The 20,646-nt window shown below is 42.8% G+C and overlaps 2 protein-coding genes across 3 annotated transcripts in view; both read left to right on the top strand.

The window, feature by feature from the left end:
* The window catches only part of LOC111225325 (probable phospholipid-transporting ATPase VD), a 35,371-nt gene extending 27,713 nt beyond the window's left edge, over positions 1-7,658 (top strand). For both annotated transcript variants that reach the window (XM_022750116.1, XM_022750117.1), the window contains 6 exons: positions 1,306-1,431; positions 2,395-2,595; positions 3,541-3,621; positions 3,701-3,805; positions 3,901-4,088; positions 5,863-7,658. In XM_022750116.1, coding sequence (XP_022605837.1) covers positions 1,306-1,431; positions 2,395-2,595; positions 3,541-3,621; positions 3,701-3,805; positions 3,901-4,088; positions 5,863-6,061 — 900 coding nt within the window. In that variant the 3' untranslated portion in view covers positions 6,062-7,658. The remainder of the gene's footprint in view (positions 1-1,305; positions 1,432-2,394; positions 2,596-3,540; positions 3,622-3,700; positions 3,806-3,900; positions 4,089-5,862) is intronic.
* Positions 7,659-9,040: 1,382 nt separating this feature from the next.
* dapp1 (dual adaptor of phosphotyrosine and 3-phosphoinositides 1) lies at positions 9,041-20,350 on the top strand. Its single transcript, XM_022750683.1, has 9 exons — positions 9,041-9,208; positions 11,278-11,400; positions 12,364-12,497; positions 14,307-14,437; positions 15,353-15,400; positions 15,518-15,580; positions 15,668-15,753; positions 18,194-18,281; positions 19,559-20,350. The coding sequence occupies exons 1-9, from the start codon at positions 9,150-9,152 to the stop codon at positions 19,580-19,582; spliced, it is 756 nt and encodes a 251-aa protein (XP_022606404.1). The 5' UTR covers positions 9,041-9,149; the 3' UTR covers positions 19,583-20,350.
* The last annotated feature ends 296 nt before the right edge of the window (positions 20,351-20,646 follow it).

Below are 20,646 nucleotides of genomic sequence, written 5' to 3'. Positions count from 1 at the left end.
GGAGAAAACATTTTTTTGTTATCTCCAGATAACGAGATAATTATCCCGTTATCTCCAGATAACAACACTTGTTTTTCTCCTATAATGACAATGTTAATCAGAGATCAGATGCAGATGGAAACTTCTGGAGCTGTAAAGTGAAAACGTCAGGACGACACATTGATCAACGCTTCAGACAATATTTCAATCAACAGCAGAAATCCGACTGTGTCTTTTCCTACAAGGTCATTATCAGATCCTCGTCAGCTAACAAGTTACTAAGGATTGCTGCTAAGGAGGATTGTTGCTACGAAGGAGTGTTACTGCGACTTAGTGTATGAGGTTCAGTCAGCATCATTTTCTCCTGTTAATGTCACGTTATCTCGGGAGAACGAGCTGTTATCTTGAGATAACGGGATAAAAAATGTTTGCGAGTGTGGCCTTTCTCAGCTTCCGTACTTCAGTCTCAATCTGAAAGGATGTAGGCGGACATGTTTCCTTCACACTGATGATGATGATGATGATGATGATTAAGAGAAGACCAGAAACTCAGAAGACTCACTGCCTCATAAACAGAGAGAGACCAGGTTTCAGTTCACTAAAACACACTGTCAGAGATCTGGAGCAGAGGAGTTCTAGGGACTGATGAGACAAAAATCTACCTTCGTCATAATGATGGGAAGATGTGACGGCTCGTGATCCTCCTCATGGTTCGGGTTCTGGTTCTGGCTCCAGTGGATCTGACTCACGGTTACTGACTGATGATTTCCCAGCTGACAGAACACAGAGGTCTACAGGAGCGGTCTGTGGATCGGGCTCAGACAAATCCATCAAAACTCACTGGACCACGTTTCATCAACCGAAGAGGTTTTCAGGGTGAGCAGGTGGAGCATATCCTGGACCGGCCGAGTCAGTCAGCCCACCTACCGTCTGACCGAGCTGCAGGCCACCTGCTAGAAACCAGACTGAAGACAGAGAGACCCCACAACAAGAAGGAGCTGAAGGCCCCCGCAGCAAAGAAGATACAGAGAGTCTGATGATGTCTGTGGGTGGAGACTTCACGTGTCCAGTTACTTTTGAACCTCTAATGTTCGAGTGCTGTGTGTTAAAAGGTTAATATTGTCCACACAGTTGTTTCTACATTATAGTGTGAAGACTATACACATGTCCACACACTGATGGTCTGTGAGTGGTATTACAGCAGCCAGTATCACTGTGGTTTCACCTGACTGCAGGTAACACACCTGTCTGTACCCTCCTCCTGAACACTGCGGTATCGTGTGTGTGTGTGTGTGTGTGTGTGTGTGTGTGTGTGTCGCTCGTCAGGCTGTGATGTCCAGTGACTTCGCCGTGTCCAGGTTTAAACACCTGAGCAAGCTGCTGCTGGTCCATGGTCGCTGGTGCTGCTCTCGTCTGGCCAACATGGTCCTCTACTTCATCTACAAGAACGTGGTGAGTCACTGACCAGCGCTACTTACATTACAGAATCTGGTGATGGTAAATGACTGCATTCATATCATACAGAACATTTCACCCATTCACACGCATTCATGCAGCTCATGTCTGACACACATACACACACACACACACTCACTCACACTCACACACGCCGGGAATCGAACCACCGACCTTCAGATCAGGGGACGACTCGCTCTTTCCCCTGAACCACGGCTACCCATAAGGCCTTGGTTTTGGCTCTAACATTCGGCGCCCTATCACTGTGGCGGCGTGATGCCGCTACAGAAGCGCTGAAAAGCCAATTAAATATTTTTTGCCAGGATCATTTTTCATCTGTGAAAAGAACCTGAGAGAAGCAAGTGAATTTTTTTCTTTCTTCTCAAAAAAAAAAGACAAAAAAAACAAAAACATATTTGTTTGTTTTTTTAAAAACATTTTTGTATTTTTTTTCCGCAAAAAAAAAAAAAATTACAAAAATGATCCTGGAGAACAAAGTGAACTTTTTTCTTTCTTTTTTTTCTATTTTTTCTTTCTTCTCAAAAAAACTAAAAATAAACGTCAAAAACATTTATTTTTTCACACAAAACAACTTTTAAAATGAGGAAGGAAAGGAAGGAAAGGAAGTGAATTTTCAGACTCAATACTTGGAGCAAAGGCACAACAATAATGAAATAAAGGTTAAAATGTAAATCAAATATTTGATTAAACACCCAGCCAGTAAATGCATTTAAACTGGCTTAAAAATGTGTTGTAGTTAAAGCAGGAAGTGGTCTGCACTGATCTAAAGATTAGTAATTTGTCATAATTACAGTATCTTTTGTCATGTCAGTGTTCGAGTCACATGATTTCTCCCACTAACACTTCTGCTGACTGACACAAGCACTACACAATCCAGCTGAGATTCAAACCCCATCCAGATGTTGGAGAGTCCTGATCCCTGTCTGTCTCTGTGTGCAGATGTATGTGAACCTGCTGTTCTGGTATCAGTTCTTCTGTGGTTTCTCTGGGAGCGTCATGACCAACTCCTGGGTCCTCATCTTGTTCAACCTGATCTTCACCTCCGTCCCTCCTCTCATCTACGGCGTTCTGGACCAGGACATCCCTGCGGACTCTCTGATGAGGCTGCCTGAGCTCTACCAGGCTGCACAGGCCTCCAAGGTCACCGCGCACACACAAAGACACACAAAGAGAGAGCATCCCAGCTGTTTTTCAGCACAGTAACAACAACAGTACAAAGCTTCCTACAGCACTTCTGACCGCAGGGCATTATTTGTTTGGGTGTTAGTATGTCTCACCACTAGGGGGCAGTAACACATTGGTGATGGGTCATGTTACACAATCAGGTCAAGTTTTTTTGTCTTAAGATACTAAAATAGTGTTTGCATTGACATATACTACAGTATGATAATATAGGAATATATGCTAAGGCTTGATTTATCCTTATTAATGAGTATGACTTGACTGTAATATCAACTGAGCTAATGAAGAAGGATTTAGGATTAATCACAGGAATGTTACACTGGGTTGAGTTAGGCTGATCAGATGATCGCTGATAGTTTATGTCTTTGACAATGTCAAGACAGTATTTGGCTCGTCTTCACATTCATAATTTATCATTATTATTATTATTAGAAGTAATAATTATTTTAGTAGTAGGAGTAGTAGTGTTGTTGTTGTTGTTAGTAGTAGTATTAGATTAATATTAAATTCAATTTGTCCCGCCACGGTGTCAGCTCAGCGTCCCCTGCATATAACTGATACATACACCAAAGCATGTATGTCACTTGGTTCAGTTTGTCAGCTGCTGCTCTTCATGGTTGTTAATAGAACTTCTGGCTCTAACAGGGAAGTGAAAGGAGAGTGAACAAGAGAGAGAGAGAGAGAAATGAAAACCATGAACAGCTGTTTCCCTGCCTCTATCTGATTAAATGTAATTAAATAACACTTTGGGATTTTTTTGTAGTTTTAACACAGACATGTAACGTATTCATCATCCTCCTGAGGCTGTGTTCGCTCTGAGGGACTCAAGCTGACTCAGTGGTTGTGAGGTCCTGCTGCAGTCCCGCCTGTGGACACTCACAGATGTCTCCTGTGTCTCTGCAGGTCTATGTTCCCCGCATGTTCTGGATCAACGTCCTGGATGCATTTTACCAGAGTCTCATCTGCTTCTTTGTCCCGTACTTTGTAAGTGATCATTCAGTTTTTGATCTCTGGGTGTGTAACGTCACACACTCGCGACGTAGTAACACTGTTGTGGTCTCAGGCTCTTGCAGGTTCAGAGGTCGGGGAGCTGGCCTTCGGTTCTCCCATCAACGCCTCAGCTCTGCTCGTCATCCTGCTGCACCAAGTCCTGGAGAGTCACACTCTGGTCAGACACACACCTGCACTACCACTTCTTTGACTGTGCGTCCTGCAGTGTGTATGTGTGTGGACCACAGTGTGACCCTCTGCGTTGTCTTGCAGACCTGGATTCACGTCCTGATCCTGGTCCTCAGTGCTGGTTCCTACTTTGGCTTCGTGCTGCTCTTCAGTGTGTCCTGTGTGACCTGCAGCCCCCCCACCAACCCTGTGGGGGTGGAGACACTCCAGATGTCACAGCCTCTCTTCTACATTATATGTGCTATCACCACGGTGACAGCTCTGTTACCCAGGTACACAGACACGCACCCTCACATACACATACAACCATACACAAACACATATTAACCCCCCCTCCCACACACACACACACACACACACACACACACACATCAGTGCAGCCTAGCGTGAAGAATGTGTCACAACTCATCAGGTCTGTTTCCAAAACATCAGCTTCATGCAGCCGACACCAGCTGCTGTCTCGTGTGTCCTCTGCACCCTCCAGTACCTGAACATCCCTCTGCATGAGGCTGGTCCTCATCAGCTGGTAGCAGTCATATACTCAGAGCAGAGCCAGCTGCTGACACACAGGAGATACAGGCCAACACCTGGACACTGTAGGAGCATCAAACATCCCAAGGAATTAAACACACAATGTGAAAAACCTGGAGGACCCTCAGAGAGCACAGACTCCGGTGGCCCTGAGAGCTCAACGCACTGCAAACACATGCAAACAGACAAAACACACACAAGTCCAGAAAACATCTTCATCACTCTCACAACACATGAGCTGCACAGACTCACAACACAACCAAGTACACAAACACACTAAAATACACTTAATATTGTTTTCTCCTTTAGAATATTTCTCTGCAGAAGCTCCAGTAGCACAGCCCTGTATACAGACTGATCATGATCATGTGACCATTAGATATTTACAAGTGTCTGTTCTGCTGTTCATCAGACTGTGGTGAACACACCAGACATGTTAACATGTGATTCATCTCTCTCTCCAGAGTGTTACATTCAGGTGTATGAGGTGAAAATGACAAGTGAATTCAGGTGTCATGATACAGTCTGTTTTAGGCTGAATTATTATTATTATTATTATTATTAATAATAAATGAGTTATAAAAATCAGATCAAACTGTCAGTCAATAGTCATGTGTTTACATCAACATAACATATAGAGGCAGAATAAAGTGTCACTGTCCTCTGGTGGACAAACTATGTAATGAATATTCAGATTCAGACATTTTATTATCCCAAGTTGGAAACTTGATCTGCAGCCAGGGGTTCAGATTAAAAACAGATAAAAAACAAAATGGAACAATATACACAACACAATAAAACACACAACACAATAAAACACACAACACTGTAAAAAGACAGTTTACATGTGCAGATTCAGCAGGGTTGTTGCACAGGGGATAAAGGAGGTTTTTTAGTCCTAGTGCACCTGAACCTGGAACTCTAAATCTACAGGCTCCAAACTCAGAATGAAGGGGGTGGGACACTATTATTATTCATTACAATTACCCGAAGAGGGAAGAGGGCCCCTCGTTTTTCTGTCCACCCAGTCCTGCCTTTTTTTTTTGCCATTTATATTGATCCTCCGTATCTGTTATCAAGAATAAAAAATAATCTCTCTGCAGCCAAAGTCTGCAGACAGAAATCAGGGTAAAAAAAACACTGCACCAGCAGGTTTCCTGGAGGAACAATAATGAATCACTGAATCTATATTTTGACCGGCAGTTGTAAATGTGTTTATAATATTCTGATAAAAAAAGAACTGAACATCAACCCAAAGACGAGGCAGTGAGGGCAGGTGAAAACACAGATTCCAATCAGCTGAATCTAACACAGGTGCACTTCAGTCAAGCTGTAGAAACCCCTCAGAGATGATCCAGAGAAATAGAGGAGCCTGAGCTAAACTCACAGTCATAGTAAAGTGTCTGAATACATGTAAATAAAACTGCATCATAACACCATGTGAATCAGTTCAGGAATGATGTCTTCTCTGTGGATTGTGACGCCCTCTGTCCTGTGCATCCACGTCTCCTGCAGGATGTTGTGTCGAGCTGTGTACAACACCCTCTACCGCTCTGCTGCTCTGAGATCAGCTCAGAGGGACGATGCGGATTCAGAGGACTACCACAGGAGAATGAAGCGCTGGAACCTGAGGCACTCCAGAGTCAACAACAGGCTGCCAGTGTGTGCAGACAACCCGGGCCTGGAGCCCAGCACGGCTTCAGTGGTGTCCTGACCACACACACACACACACACACACATGCACACACACACACACACATGCACACACACACAGGTGGAGAGTCATGAGAGCAGGCAGACTCACACCAGTATGATCTTGACCTGACAGTCCAGAGAAGACTGGATTTCAGAGCACGCCACAGACAGAGGAATATTCCATGGTGCAATAAAACTCTCTGTCCATATGTTCCCTCTGTGTTGCACTACTCCTCTCTCTGTGTGGACAGACTCGGGCTCAGTCTGCTACAGGTCAGCAGCCAAAGAACTCACGGTGATGTTCCATGAAGAGAACCGTGTTTTTAACTGGACTGGTTCTACTGGATGCATCAGTTCTGCTGAACGCCGTGAGCCACCATGTTACAGGACGCCTGCTGGATTCATGTTACAGTCACACCGCAGCTGAAAGAAACCAAATCTGCTGTTACGTCTTAGCTTTCAACCACCACCTGTGGCCTTCTTCAGTGGATGGAATTGCTCAGTTATCATGGACAGAGACACAAACCAGGTGTAGAGTCTCTGTGTGGAGGAGGCAGACGGGTATCACTGCTGTGTGTGTGATCCAGGTGTTTTGCCGCTGTTATCTCTGTAACCTGCCTGCTGATGAACAAACACAGTGACCGGCTGACAGCTCAACTTCTCTCTCTGAAGCTGAGGGTCAGCCACAGTAGTCAGCTGTGTTCAGATTCAGGGGCCGCATCCGTCAGAGGACGTGGTCTACAAAGGGCCACACCTTCGTAGACCATGACATCACCAGCTGTTCCCGCCCCTTGCTGTCGCATCCAAACCGTGGCTCCTGTCACCTAGCAACATTACTTGACAACATGTAACTTTTTTTTTTTTCCACAAAAACTTGAGGTCTTAAAGGGACAGTTCGGGTTATATGACGTAGGGGTTGTGTGAGGGAGTCGTGCATAGTCAGCGTGTTACCTGCAGATTCAGATCAGCGCGCTGACAGACAGTTAAGAGGCAGACCAGCAGAGCGATGTGTTGCTGTGGGTAGGGCCAGCAGAAAAAAAACATGTTTTAGACACTTTTAAAAACGCCCACTGAAACAATCCAATATCTGTGTAAACGAATAGAATAGAATATTTTCAGGGGGTTTATCTTCCTATCAAAACACTACTTCCCTGTGGTACTACATTTTTTTTTCAACCACTGGACTACCGTATTCATATGAACAAGCGCACCTACAGCACAAACTGTATTACACCACTCTCTGGTTCACTCAGCTGACCTGCAACTGCACCTTGACACAGTGCGTAGAAATACGGATACTGGATTGTTTCAGTGGGCGGTTTTTAAAAGAGTCTGAAACACATTTTTTTTCTGCTCACCCTGTGCACAGCAACACATCACTCTGCTAGTGTGCTGTGTTCCCTGCCGCCTCTCGCAAACCGGCAGTGTGCTGATGTGAATCTACTGCAGGTAACACGCTGACTATACACGACTACCTCACACAACCCCACGTCAAATAACCCCAACTGTCCCTTTAAGGCTCTCGGTTTTAACAGTTGAACCCAATACTTACATTTAAAAGTGTAATCAGAGAGCTCTCTGTTGGTGTTGTTTGCTTTTAATTAGCGGCCCGCAATGAATCTTGGGATAGGTTGGGTCCAGGAAAAGAAGGACACATTTGAAGGAGCGTTTGAAATGGGACAGTGTAGTCGCACCGCTGTGACACAATTGATCTTCAAATGCAGCCTGTGAAGGATGCAGCCCCTGAATTGAGACAAAATTTATACTGTGAGTCTTACACTGAGCTGATTCTGGATCAGTGTGTTCATCTGCTGATGTTGTGTTTATATCTGACCTGACAGTCTCATCACAGTTTGTAACGTTCATTGTGTTTGTGTTATTAATATTTTAACCCCTGATTGAACCAAATGAGACTGAAATCCGGATCATTATTTATTCTGCAGTTGAAACGGAAGTTAACACGTGACAGGCTGGAAACACTTGCACCCGAGATCCAGTGGTTACTTCCTGAAGGACCGTGTGAGTTTCACCTCCATCAATACACCTCATGTTTACATACTGTTGTCATGTGACACAGTCGTTCAGTGATGGAGGTGCTGTTGTTATCAGTCTGTTTCATCATTGTTCATGTCATGTAAAATGAGTGGAGACTGAATGAAAACATGTTATTAAGTTTGTTAACCAGACTGAAAGTAGATCAGTAAGAAACAGGACTACTGATGCAGTGCAGCCAGTTTAAAGAAATGACCTTACTGCCTCTGTCTCTGAGTCCCTGTGATCATTGGGACAAAACCAAGCCTTAACTTTGATGCAGGACCTTCAGGTTCTTCCTACAGAAGACGTGATGACGAGTCACTGATGAGGATTTTTATAATGATTCAGTTGATTTGTTGGATGTATGAATATAAACCTCTGTATGTACAGACGTTTGTGTTTGACTTTGCAATAATGAAATAAAACTTTTTGTTCAGCCCTTGTGTAATCTGTAATCAGCAAAAAGGAAGCTTCTGGCTCAACGTACGCCTGAGTCCGGTTCATATACTTCCACATCTGGACAGATTCCAGCTGTTATTGACTGAGGAGCTGTAAGATTGTCTGTTTATGCGCCAGAATTGTTCCAGATGTGGAAGTAGCATCTGACAGTCATGCTGGCCAGATTCAGGCTGTTGAACACGGGCGTATACTGGGCTAGGAGTAAACAAGCATGTGGCCCAAGTGTGGGCTGGATTTATTTTGCTGTCTTTACTTGAGATGTGTAATGAAGTCGTGTTGTTGGGTTTGAAATGTTAGAATATTAAACCACATGACCAGATGAGAGTTACAGGAAACCCTACTTTTTTTTAAAAAGATGATTGGCTGAACATCATGTGACCATGTTAGGAAACAATGTTTACAAAATCAGGTTCCAGGTGAGTGTACCTGTACCTCACGTATGTTAATGGCCGAGAATGTAAAAAGGGGAAACAGACCAAAAACGTCTCATCGGAGCGTATTTCCTCCCTGGGCGTGTCCGTCCACTTTCACTTCTGCGTAGCTGCTGCTGCTGCAAGTCTCAGACCAGACCAGACCAGGACACGAGCACGGAGACTGGGAGTGGAGCTGCAGACATGAGTTTCTACAGGTCTGAGTCTGCTGAGGACACGAGGGACGAGCTGGAGACTCTGGGGTAAGACCGGTAACACTGTGACGTCAGGCTCACCTGCTTTAACAGAAAGGTGAAGGCTTACTGCAGCAGACTGCCGTAGTAAAATATCTAACTGTAGAATTCGCTGTCATCAGAGACTTGTCACTTACTGCTGCTCGGGTCTTGTTGACAGGTTGGACTCGTGATTTACTGTCCGTAGTCAAATATAATGTAACTAAAGGAAATTAGGGTGAAACTGTGTTAAATGATTTTCTTCCAGTAACAAACAGTTCCTCAGAAACTCTGTAAAACTGGTCCACACAGTTCTAACATCTGATAAAGTAAGACACTGAGTGCTGTCTTTATTAGCGACACGTTAAACGACCATTGTCCAGTTCATGATTCAGAAAACACTGAAGGAAAGAGCCGTTTCAGAGACCACTACCTAGACCTGCTAATGAGAGATTTGTTCTGTGCTTTCACAAACGGATTTTAAAGTGTGTTTCAAACAGCCCCGAGACTTTAACCCGGGAGTCTGACACACTTTAACTTCCCTTATTTGTCCCCTTAACAGTAGAATCCGAAGCTTACATTCAGTTTATCTATTTGTATTTATTTATTTATTCATTTTATTTAAAGAAGTCACTTTGAGATCAAGATCTCATTTAAAAATGAGACCCGAGTACAGACAAATGAAATAAATAACAAAAAGAAATGATTAATAGCAGAAAATTAAATCATATTGTCAGTGATTTTAAATATACATTCAGATGTGTGTTCATATGAACAAGTGCACATGTGTTTATATAAGCAGTGATCAGAGTGTACATTTAAATGCTTTTAGATATAAGTTAAGATTCACAACCAGGTAGACAATAAGATGACGACTTAAACACTCCTAACTGCAAGTCAGAAAAGAGATAACAGTTACATCCCAGGTCTGTCACACTTTTAATGAAGTTTATGTCTGATTTTCAGTCTGTTCTGTAAGTTATTCCACACTGCAGCATGATATCTGAAGGCTGCCAAGATTAGTATTTACGGCTGGAGCATATATCATCAGCCAGTCGTTAGAATGTGTATTAAAAGTGGAACGTCTTGGGCACAGGAGCGATGAGAGCTAGTAGTAGTGTTGATCTCACCTGGTAGATAGGGAGGGAGGAAGTATAAGACCAATACAACCTCCATCATTGTTCTCCGTGTTGAGGACAGTTTTCAGTGTCAAATGAAGAATCTGCAGCTGTATTTAAAACATGTTTTTTTTAAAAATATTTGGCTCATTTAAGCGACTTCTCCTTTGTATATCTTGTTGTTTTTTCTTGAATTTTTTTCACATCCTCAGTAACTGTTAATGCAAATACTGAACTTTCACATCAGCTTCCTGTTTTGCATCTGTCTCAAAGTCTGAGGTTTGTTTGACGGAAAACTCATCCCTCCATCCTCTGAAGACCCCTGGTGTATTCTTCTATAACCTACCTGCACATATCATCCAGCTGCTGCATGTTAGGCAGAGGAAATAAATCAATAGGATTGCAGGAGGTGACGATATGATCATATCCCTTTATTGTTTTGCTGAATTCTTTTGTTCAGCCTGCTGTAGGTCAGTGGTCTGGCTGTGATGGTGTGACAGGGACCTCCACATCACCCTTCAGATGGTCTGAGTCTGAGCTGATCCCAGTCCACCGGATCAGATCTGTGCACACATGTAGAAACATATCTTTACTAATACTGTAATATTGATTTCACCCCATTGACCAGTCCTACTTGTTGCTGCTTTTAAATGCTGTTTAAAACCAGAATTACCACCACTCAGACTAGTTTCAGATTACGTCCCTGTTTACCCAGAGTCATATAAAATATTAAATATATATTATTCCTGAGTGAAGGCTTTAGTTATGGCTAAAAAGCATTTTGTGAGATCACACTGACCTTTGACCATAGAATTCTAATCATTTCATACTTGAGTCCCAGTGAATATTTAAGTCAAATTTGAAGAAGTTCCCCCAAGGCGGTATGGAGTGTTTGACTTCCAGACTGTTGGATCATGCTGGTGAATCTCTCCTCTCAGCTCACCACAATATTACAGGTTATATTTATTTCCTGTGTTGAAGGTGGTACCATTATGACCTGTCCCGCCACGCTGCAGAAGCCCTTCTCTTATCCAACGGCAATGATGGAAGTTATCTGCTGAGAAACAGTAACGAGGGACAAGGCTGCTTCGCTCTGTCTGTCAGGTCAGTCACTTCACCTGGAGGAAGTGCACCATGGTGGTGGTTAGTTTGACTGATAAGGTGATACAGTACTTCATGTGTACAGACCAAAATGTTTATGTTGCACCAAGTATTGAAAAATGGTACCAAAGGTTGACAGTGAATGTTTGATTCATGAACTTCTTTATTTAATCTTTGATCATCCAGATAACCATGTTGATAGTTACAGATGATTTTATTTAGAAAAGTTTGTGCATGGCTGCTGCTAGAAAACATTTAGAAAATATTTAATACAACCTTTGGCTTCTTTTGTTAAATAAAAAATGAATCATATTTAGATCTATTTACGTTATTAGATATCCCAATGTCAGCTAAGAATAGAACTCCCCTGTTCTGCCCCAAGCATCAAGTAAAGTGCCAAAAACTGCAGTTCCTCTAATGACCACTAGAGTCTGACTCCAACAGTGAGTCAATCCCCATAGACTCCCATGTTAAAATGTCCAACTTTACAGAAATGAACATGTTTATAGCCAGGTACAAAAACAGTTTTGGTCTCTACAGCTAATTTCCTCCTTCATGACAACTGTTTATTTAACTCACCTGTTTACATTTTATTAAGACTTAAAGTTATGCTTAATTGAGGGCGTGGCCTCTTTGAGTGACAGGTGGGTGAGCGTATGATTGCCACAAAAAGGTATGCACCGAAGTCTCCACATACGCCCCTCCTCTTTGTCCATATCTGGATTATCTGGGAGTTAGGGGCGGAGTCAGATACTGCCAAGATGGCAACGGTGGAGCAGCTCAGTCTGAGCTTCAAAACCACTCTTCAGAAAGCTGTGGGTGATGTCATAGAGGCTATGTCTATCTTTATTTACAGTCTATGTTCTGCCCCCTAGTGGAAATGTCCCACTGTAGCAGCTTATTGTGCAGACTGATATTTTTGTAAGAATACGTCTTTGACCAGATTAAATGTTGTTTGTTTGTCAGGGCCAAGGATTCAGTGAAGCATTTTCATGTGACACGCAAAGACCACGGCTACGTGTTTGGGTTTAATGAGTTTAGGACCCTCCATGACTTTGTCAACCACTTTGCTAACCAGCCTCTGCTGGGCAGTGACACAGGTACGTAGACATTCAGGATTTTTATATGTTACCAGCTCATGCAATAAAACAATGTGTTGCTCTTTTGGCAAAACAGTTACAAGAGTCATGAAATACACCGGATAATAAAGCTTTAAAATCTCACAGGGAAATGTAAGACTCTACTCTGAAGGCAGTGTGTATTTTGAATCAAGTGTTGAATATGAACCTTGAATGATAGTCTACTGCCAAGCCAAAGTCCTAAGTATTCTAGTCTAAGTAGTCATCAAAGTCATCAAAAGCAGACAGGGGCTTGGGTTTGGATGGATTCTGGGACATATAAAATTGTATCATTAGCAAAGAAGTGGACATTGAAATATTGATTAGTAACAATTATATTATTTATGTATAATGTAAATGTAAACAACAATTGATATCAATCAAGGATAGACCCCTATAGCAAACCATTTCTGATTCTAAGGTGGCTTGACTGAAAACCATCAACAACAACAACAGTCTGAGACATGAACGTTGTGCTGTGGTTATAGCATGTTAATAAAGGTGCACAGTTTCTATTTACCAGTGACTCTAGGACTTTTGCTCAGAAAGGGAGTTTAGGTATTGGACAGTAGTTTGTGAGTGACATCTCCATCTTTATGCAAGGTTACTGATAAAAGGCTTAGGTTAAAATGTGAGCTAAATGTTGACAGATTAAGGCAGCGCTAAATTGAGTGGGGAGAACAGATTAAGTTCCAGTGATCTTTCAGTTTGCTAGCTGTCAGAGACAGTCCAGGTTAAAATCCCCGATTATCAATAACTCAGACGAAGCATACAGTGACCAGAGTTTTCCAACGTCATCCATACCATCAGATTGTGCTGAGGGAGGGAAATATAAACCAACAATGGTCACATGCAAGTCCTTACCAAGACAGAGGTCCGACACAATGTATTTGTATTTCTGAGGCTCTGAGCAGGAGGTGGGGTCGTGGATTGTGAGGCAGTCTTTTATGTTGATTAGGACTCCGCCTCCTTTACTTCTTCTGTCACAACTAAAATAATAGTAAGAATGATAATAAATAGTTTTTGTTTTATTTGTATTATTATAACTGACAAAGGTTGCATCTCCAATTTTCCTACAGCTGTTCCTGGGAACCTTCAATAAAGCAGCAGTAGATGATCTCAGTGTTCTTAGAGGTCTAGAGTTAATCAGGGAGTTAGAAATGTAGGTTGGTCCTTGTTCATCAAGGCTTTTGTATCTAAATGTAACAGGAAGCCAGTGCAGAGCAGCTAAAACTGGACTGATGTGCTCTCTCCTCTTGGTTCTGGTTCACAGGAGAGCTGCAGAGTTTTGAATGAGCTGAAGTCTCTCAGTGTTTTTTTTTCGGGAGCCCAGTAAAAAGAGCATTACAGTAATGGTTTGAAATGGTTTGAAATAAAAGCTTGAATCAATCTTTCAGCATCTTTTTGGTTTATAAATGGCCGTACTTTAGCTGTCTCTAAGGTGGAAAAATGATTTTTTTAGTCACCTGTGGGAAGTTTAGATCTGAATCTGAGATAATGTCGAGACTTGTAACCTCAGATTTAATCCAGGTAGTTTTCCCAGGTTTCCCCAAATTGTATCCCTTTATAGTGCTGTCATTATTTGGGATCTGAGGGAAAAGCCGTGTTTCAGTCAAACTAGGACATTTGGGAAAGTAAATTAAAGTCTTGAGATGTTTCAATTATACATGATTACTGGAGGTGACAAGTGGCAACACACCCTGTATTTTTTTCCAATGCACCAAGAGAAACTCCTCACATATCTGTGTTGTTGTTGGGTGTTTTAATGTCCCCCTCCCCCCTCCCCCCCAGGAACCCTGATTGTGCTGAAGTGTCCGTACCCCTGGCGTGTGGAGGAGCCGTCCATCTACGAGTCAGTGCGAGTTCACACGGCCATACAGACAGGACGCACAGAGAACGATCTCGTGGCGAACGCACCATCGGTATGACAACCCATTGCATACACCTGAGAGCAGGTGATATCAAGAAATACCACAATACCTCAGTGATGTCATGTGACCAAAACAACCCATGTGAGCAGTCACATTCAGCTTAAAAGATAATTCTGGATTATTACAACATGAGTATACTTTTGGCATCACTTCTAGCTGTATCACTTAACCATGAAGCTGTTGGGGCACCACAAGCTTAAGCTCAGTTTTCAACCACATCTCTCAGTCCTGACCAGTGAGTGGAGTTATTGCTCAGTTGTCGTCTAACTACGCATCTAATCAGTGAGGAGGAGGATGGAGGAGGGGTTGCTCCATGTCAGGGGAACACACTGGGTCAACTTGGACTTCATATGAGAATCCCACCCTGACTTAAGACCTGGACGTCGTTGCTAACTCAACAGGGAGCACCAGAAACGTGATGATGAGAGTGAGTCAAAAGCTCTCTGCTTGCTCTCCCTCTTCCCCTGAGAGGAAGACTGTGGTGGTGTATGACATCATCATAACATCACACGTTACAGCTGTTGAGAACACTACATCAGTGGATCAACAATAATCCTGGAAAAGACCAGACCAAAACCACTGACAGCATCAACTGGGAGGAGGTCAAAGGTCGTTGACCATGAGTCAGCTGTGAGCGGAGGAAGATCAAGGAGGACGTTCACATCTGACAGCAAGGGTTACCACACACTGCCACCTGTTATTGTGATGGGATGACTGGACTGAAAGGACCAACAGCTTCATTCACTGATGAACTGTGAGATGTGGTAGAAAAAAAGCTAGTAAGTGGACCTTGAGTAAGATGATTTTGGCCCAGATCCACGTTGTAATAAACCAGAATTATCTTTGAAAGTGAACACTGGACTCAGCAGTAGAGTGATGTTTGTATTAACGCTGATGTGTTTCCAGCTGGGCACTAAGGAGGGCTACCTGGTGAAACAAGGAGCGTTCGTGAAGGTGAGAGCAACAGGAAACCTGATGTCAGTTGTTGTGAGTGCAGGTGAAATGTTGTGTGACTGTAGTGGAGCAGGACTCCGGACTGATGTTTAACTCTTCTTCTAAACCTTTGTCCAGAACTGGAAACAGAGGTGGTTCACACTCAACAGATATGAGCTCAAGTACTTCAAAGACAACACGGTGAGAGCTGAATCTGCCGTTTAAGTGTCAGCTGCTTCCTGTCACTACAGACTACAGTTTGTCAGCTGCTGTGTGTCTGTGTTGCAGACTGAGGAGCCCATCCGGACCCTGGATCTGAGAGCCTGCTCTGCAGTCCAGTTTGACTACTCTCAGGACAGAGTCAACTGCTTCTGGTGAGTGATGGTCAGTCACTGATCAGAGCTGTGGAGGATGTAACATAAAGAAATGTGGAAGTTAAAACCAACTACACATGACTGTTTCAGCATTCAAAATATGCGGAGACTAGACTTAACTAAAGTAAGCAGTTCCTCTAATGACCACTAGAGTCTGACTCCAACAGTGAGTCAATCCCCTAAAAACAGTTTTGGTACGAGGGCGTGGCCTAAACTTAGCTTAACTAAACTAAACTAAACTAAACTAAACTAAACTACACTACACTGAACTAAACTAATCTAAACTACACAAAGATAAACTACACTAAACTAAACTAAACTTAGCTTAACTAAACTAAACTAAACTAAACTGCTGTTTGGTACAAAGGTCATGTAAAATGCTAGAGAAACCGCTGTCAGTCTTCAAATGCAGCCTCTGAAGGATGTGGCCCCTGAGTTGAGACACAGCTCATGTTTGCTAACAAGTAACGTACTCACGAGCTAGTGAGGGTTGACACACCCACACTGACAAGCTGGAGGTGGTGGTTGCTTGGAGAAGCAGGTGTGGACAGATTTACCTATTTGAAAACAATATTAGCCACGGGATGATGTAATAATGCAGGGGTCAGTCTGATGTGGATTTTACTGGTGAAAGTACAGAATTTAAACAAACACACAAAGGACTGAAACATGTATATATGATATGATAAAGGGATAATGTGGATGTAATATTGGCACAAACACAAACAGTAAAACATGAAGAGAGAGTATACATGAGAGCGGCCGCAGCTCTATAGTCTGTGTGTTTTCTGAACTCTACTTCCTCATGGCAGCAAAATCAAACATTTGAGTTAGTTTGTAAAAGAGGAAGTGTGGGGAGGTAAATAAGAGAAGGAAACAGGCGGTGGGAAGGAGAAGTGCCCATGAGCTCCCACCCCTCACTTTTATACAACATCAAATACTGATCAGTCAGTCATCCAGCCAGACAAGGAAGTGTTGGGTTTGATTTATATTCCCCTCCTCCTCCTCCTCCTCCTCCACCTCCTCCTCTTCCTCTTTCTCTTCTTTCATCCAGCAGGAGTCTGATAATTCTCAGGAACTGAGTTCTGCTATATCATGTCTGTTCTCTCCTGTTGTCAGTGTCATGGACGAAGGCTGAGGTCAAAGGTTAAGCTTTGTGCGCTCTGCATTTTTTCAACTAGAACCTGATTTTATGTCTCTGATGGACCTTTTTTCTATAGCCATCTAAATCTATAGCCCCTGAGACTCATGGGTAATATCTAGTTCCTTATATACAATTTTTTGAGGTGTGAAAGTATGTTTTTGTTGTTTTTATCATCATGGAGATATCAAAGATTCAGCTACATACACACACACACACACACACACACATATATATATATATATATATATAGAGAGAGAGAGAGAGAGAGAGCGAGGGAGAGGGAGAGAGAGAGAGCGAAAAAAGTCATTCTGGCTGCTCTGTTGAAGTTAGAGGTCAGCCAGCAAGTTTGTTCAGAAGTCTTGGTCTTACAAACTTGGTTTAAAGCAAAGCAAACAGACAGTTAACTGGTATCTTTGTACCAACTCACCACAGGCAGGGTATAAGTTAGCAACGTTAACATTACCGACTGATTCACATCTGTTCTGCATGCTATGGCGCTAGTTAGCATGCAATCTCCTCCTATTTTCACCAAATATATTACAGGCTACACTTCACCAGCTCACCTGGATCACTCACAGTGTCAGACCGGTCTGTCCAGGTCTCGTTTTTTTATTTTTATCTTAATTCTCAGGGACATGTCGTAAAGGACGGGGAAACCTATCATAACGTTTGATGCAAACAAATATTTACACAATCGTGTTCTGTAGTCTAGAGCGGAGCACTTCTACGTTTTGATTGGTTGTATCATAGCTCATTACCATAAAGCTGTTTGGACTCAGACAAACCGCCAACGGTCCTGCTGCTGCTCACTGTACAACAGTACCACAGAGGCCAGAGCAGGACGGCTGAGGAGGATCTCTGAGTCAGCAGTATGAAGACGTGATGACAGAACCTGGGACAGAATCTAACAACAGTGAGCCTGTGTGTGTGTGTAAACCTGAGAAACACAGTTTAGCTGAAGCACACCATCATGACATGAAACTGTGCTGAGGTTTCTGGGAATTCACAGATGAAACTGTACGATCACCCTCTGACTCACTGATCTTTAAGGTCAGATCTGGAACTGCTGAAACATGTTGTTCCAGAGGTAGTTGCTGTGCAGTGCAGCTGTATTGTGTTGTCACACAGAGACCAACAGGTAGAACCAGCAGACAGGAGCAGAGTCCTCTTCAGCGTCTAAAGGAAAATGTTTGGTCCTGTGTCCTCGTTCTCGACTAAACACACATGATGTTCATGTATAACACACTGTGACTTCCTTCCTGTCCTTCCGCTGGCTCCATATCTGTGTGTCCACAGCCTGGTGTTTCCTGAGAGGACGTTTTATCTCTGCACAAAGACGGGGGTGGAAGCAGATGAGTGGATCAAGATCCTGAGGTGGAAACTGGTGAGTTTGTTTTTGTCATCAGTAGCTCCGAGGGTGTGAGGGTCTCCACTCTGTATCACAGTATCAACAACTGCTGATAATGTGCAAGGTCCTATCTGTCATGGGGACTGCTGAAAAGCATTCTGGGAAACGGGTCACTCAGTAACAGTGAATCCATCTGTGTCTGAAGGAGGGGTTTACTTTAAACAAGGTATGTCATAGACTTGTGTAATATTAACCCACTTCCTTATTACTGGAAACACCATGTTTCTTCAACCACCATCCTCAGCTGGTTCAAACACAGGATGTGACTTTGATACAACCAGTTTAACCCTTGCTTATTTATACATACACACATGTTCTGTCCCGTTCTCGTTACATCATTCTGCCCAGGATGACAAAACACAGATACATATGATTACCTCTAATATAAACATTGAAACACGCACGCACACATATTACACACTCACACCATACACATCATATTCTTGTCATTTTTACATCTCTATAACTCTTCTTTTTCTTGTTCTTCTTTTTTTTTTTAAAAGTCAACATTGGCTAACTGACAGTGTAATGCTTAGTGCGGTGCTTCTCAAACTATTTCACATATAGAACCCTAAACTGACGCTAATTACACCACACACATCCATTTTTTTTTTTTTGCTTTTAGGTGTTTTATTGCAGAAAGTGTTTCAACCCATGACTGAAACAGTCAGATGTTCTGTCACTGTGTTACTTATAGATGGAATTACAGTGAAAATGAATTATTCTTCATTTTGGCTGGGGACCTGCAGGAACAGACGTTGGGTTATGGTCACCACACCTCATGACCAGAATGTCTGTATTTTATATATCAATCAAATTCTGGCAAGAGACGTTTGGAGTTTGGCCGCTTAACAACACAACTGAAACACAACTAAAATATTAGCAGGGGTTTGGCGAGACTCCCTGCTGCAGTTTGGTTGATGACACTCATTCTTCTTACTGTGAGTCTGATTGTGTTCACAATTGTCTCTTGAATAAGTGGAAACACTGTGATTGTCTCCACTTCTTGGTTTCTGGTATGATACAACACCTGATAGCTGGAAGTCCAATATAGCTGCTGACCTGGTGTGTAGTGAAGCAACGCAAGACGCTGGGAAGTTTATTAATAAATGAATAAAGATTTTTGACCAAACTGAGGAAATCTCAGAGCAACATTTATTCAACTCAAAGAAGGGATTTGAAGGGAGCAGGAAGTTTGACCTGACTTGATTTCACTGAGTTCCCTTCAGCAGTGACTCTCTGTTTGTCTCCAGTCACAGATACGAAAAGGTCGATGAGACGGACAGAAGGGGCCGCCTGCGTGAAGGACGTCACGTCACCTGGATGATCAGTGAAGAGTAAACTTGACAGAGACGCATTCCCCTGAGTGTACTGACCAGAGACGGGACTCCAGTTTGCTTTACGATGGTTCTCCAGCATGAGGAAGATGAGCCAGCAGCTCACATGTACAAACCTCGGACAGCTTCACTCTGTTAATCTGCTCTGAGTTCAACCACATGAGATACACAGACCTTAGGGCACAACCCCTCTCTCACAAACAGCTGTCAGATGTCACATGACTCAGCTGCTGTCAGGTGTGTTTACGTCCAGTATCCTGCAGGTGACCAGCAGCTATTCTGGAAAGTGTTACATTAAGAGTTAAAGTCTTCACCCGTATGAACAGGAAACATGTTGGATGAAGTGAGCTAAGCTGTGGGATACAACGTGAGCCATAATGAAGTATAGTGAATTATTACTTCCTGTTTGCTGTGTATCACTGGATGATCACTGTGCTGAACTGAAGAGAACTTTAACACCTTCTGGACGTACGGGGAGCTTCTGTTTTCTCTGGTTTCTGAACAGACCTATGGAAAGTATAAAATGATGTGTATCATTCATGTTTGACTGAATTATGACTGATTTCTGACACCGTTGATGTCTGCTGTGAGTTGAAGTTGATGTTTTTGGTAGAGTCTCCTGTCAGCACCTCCCTATTTCCCAAAGAATGTTTGTTCCTTTTATATTTAACATGAACTTTTACAATCAAGTTATTTAAAGGACTGGATTAAATATATAACACTTAAACTGACACTGTGTTTGTAGTACTCCCTGACTTCCTGACCCTGTCTCCAAGGCCCCTACTGAAGAGCCAAGTCTTAAACACAGCTCATTCACATGTAGTTTAGTTTTTAAAGAAGCCTCAGTAATTTCCTGTAACAGCTGACTGCAAACACCACTTAAACAGGAGGAAACAGTGCAGTTGTTGGGGACTATTTTCAGTCACAGATGAATTCATATCTGGTGCTGTAGTGCGTTTCCTGCAGCAGGACGGTGTGGGTGTGTTCATGGTGATGAAGAAACA

This window comes from Seriola dumerili, unplaced genomic scaffold (genome assembly GCF_002260705.1).
Source record: "Seriola dumerili isolate Sdu_G_001 unplaced genomic scaffold, Sdu_1.0 BDQW01000149.1, whole genome shotgun sequence".
Lineage (NCBI taxonomy): Eukaryota > Metazoa > Chordata > Actinopteri > Carangiformes > Carangidae > Seriola > Seriola dumerili.
Note: the sequence above shows the minus strand (reverse complement) of the source record. Positions and strands in the feature narration are given on the sequence as shown.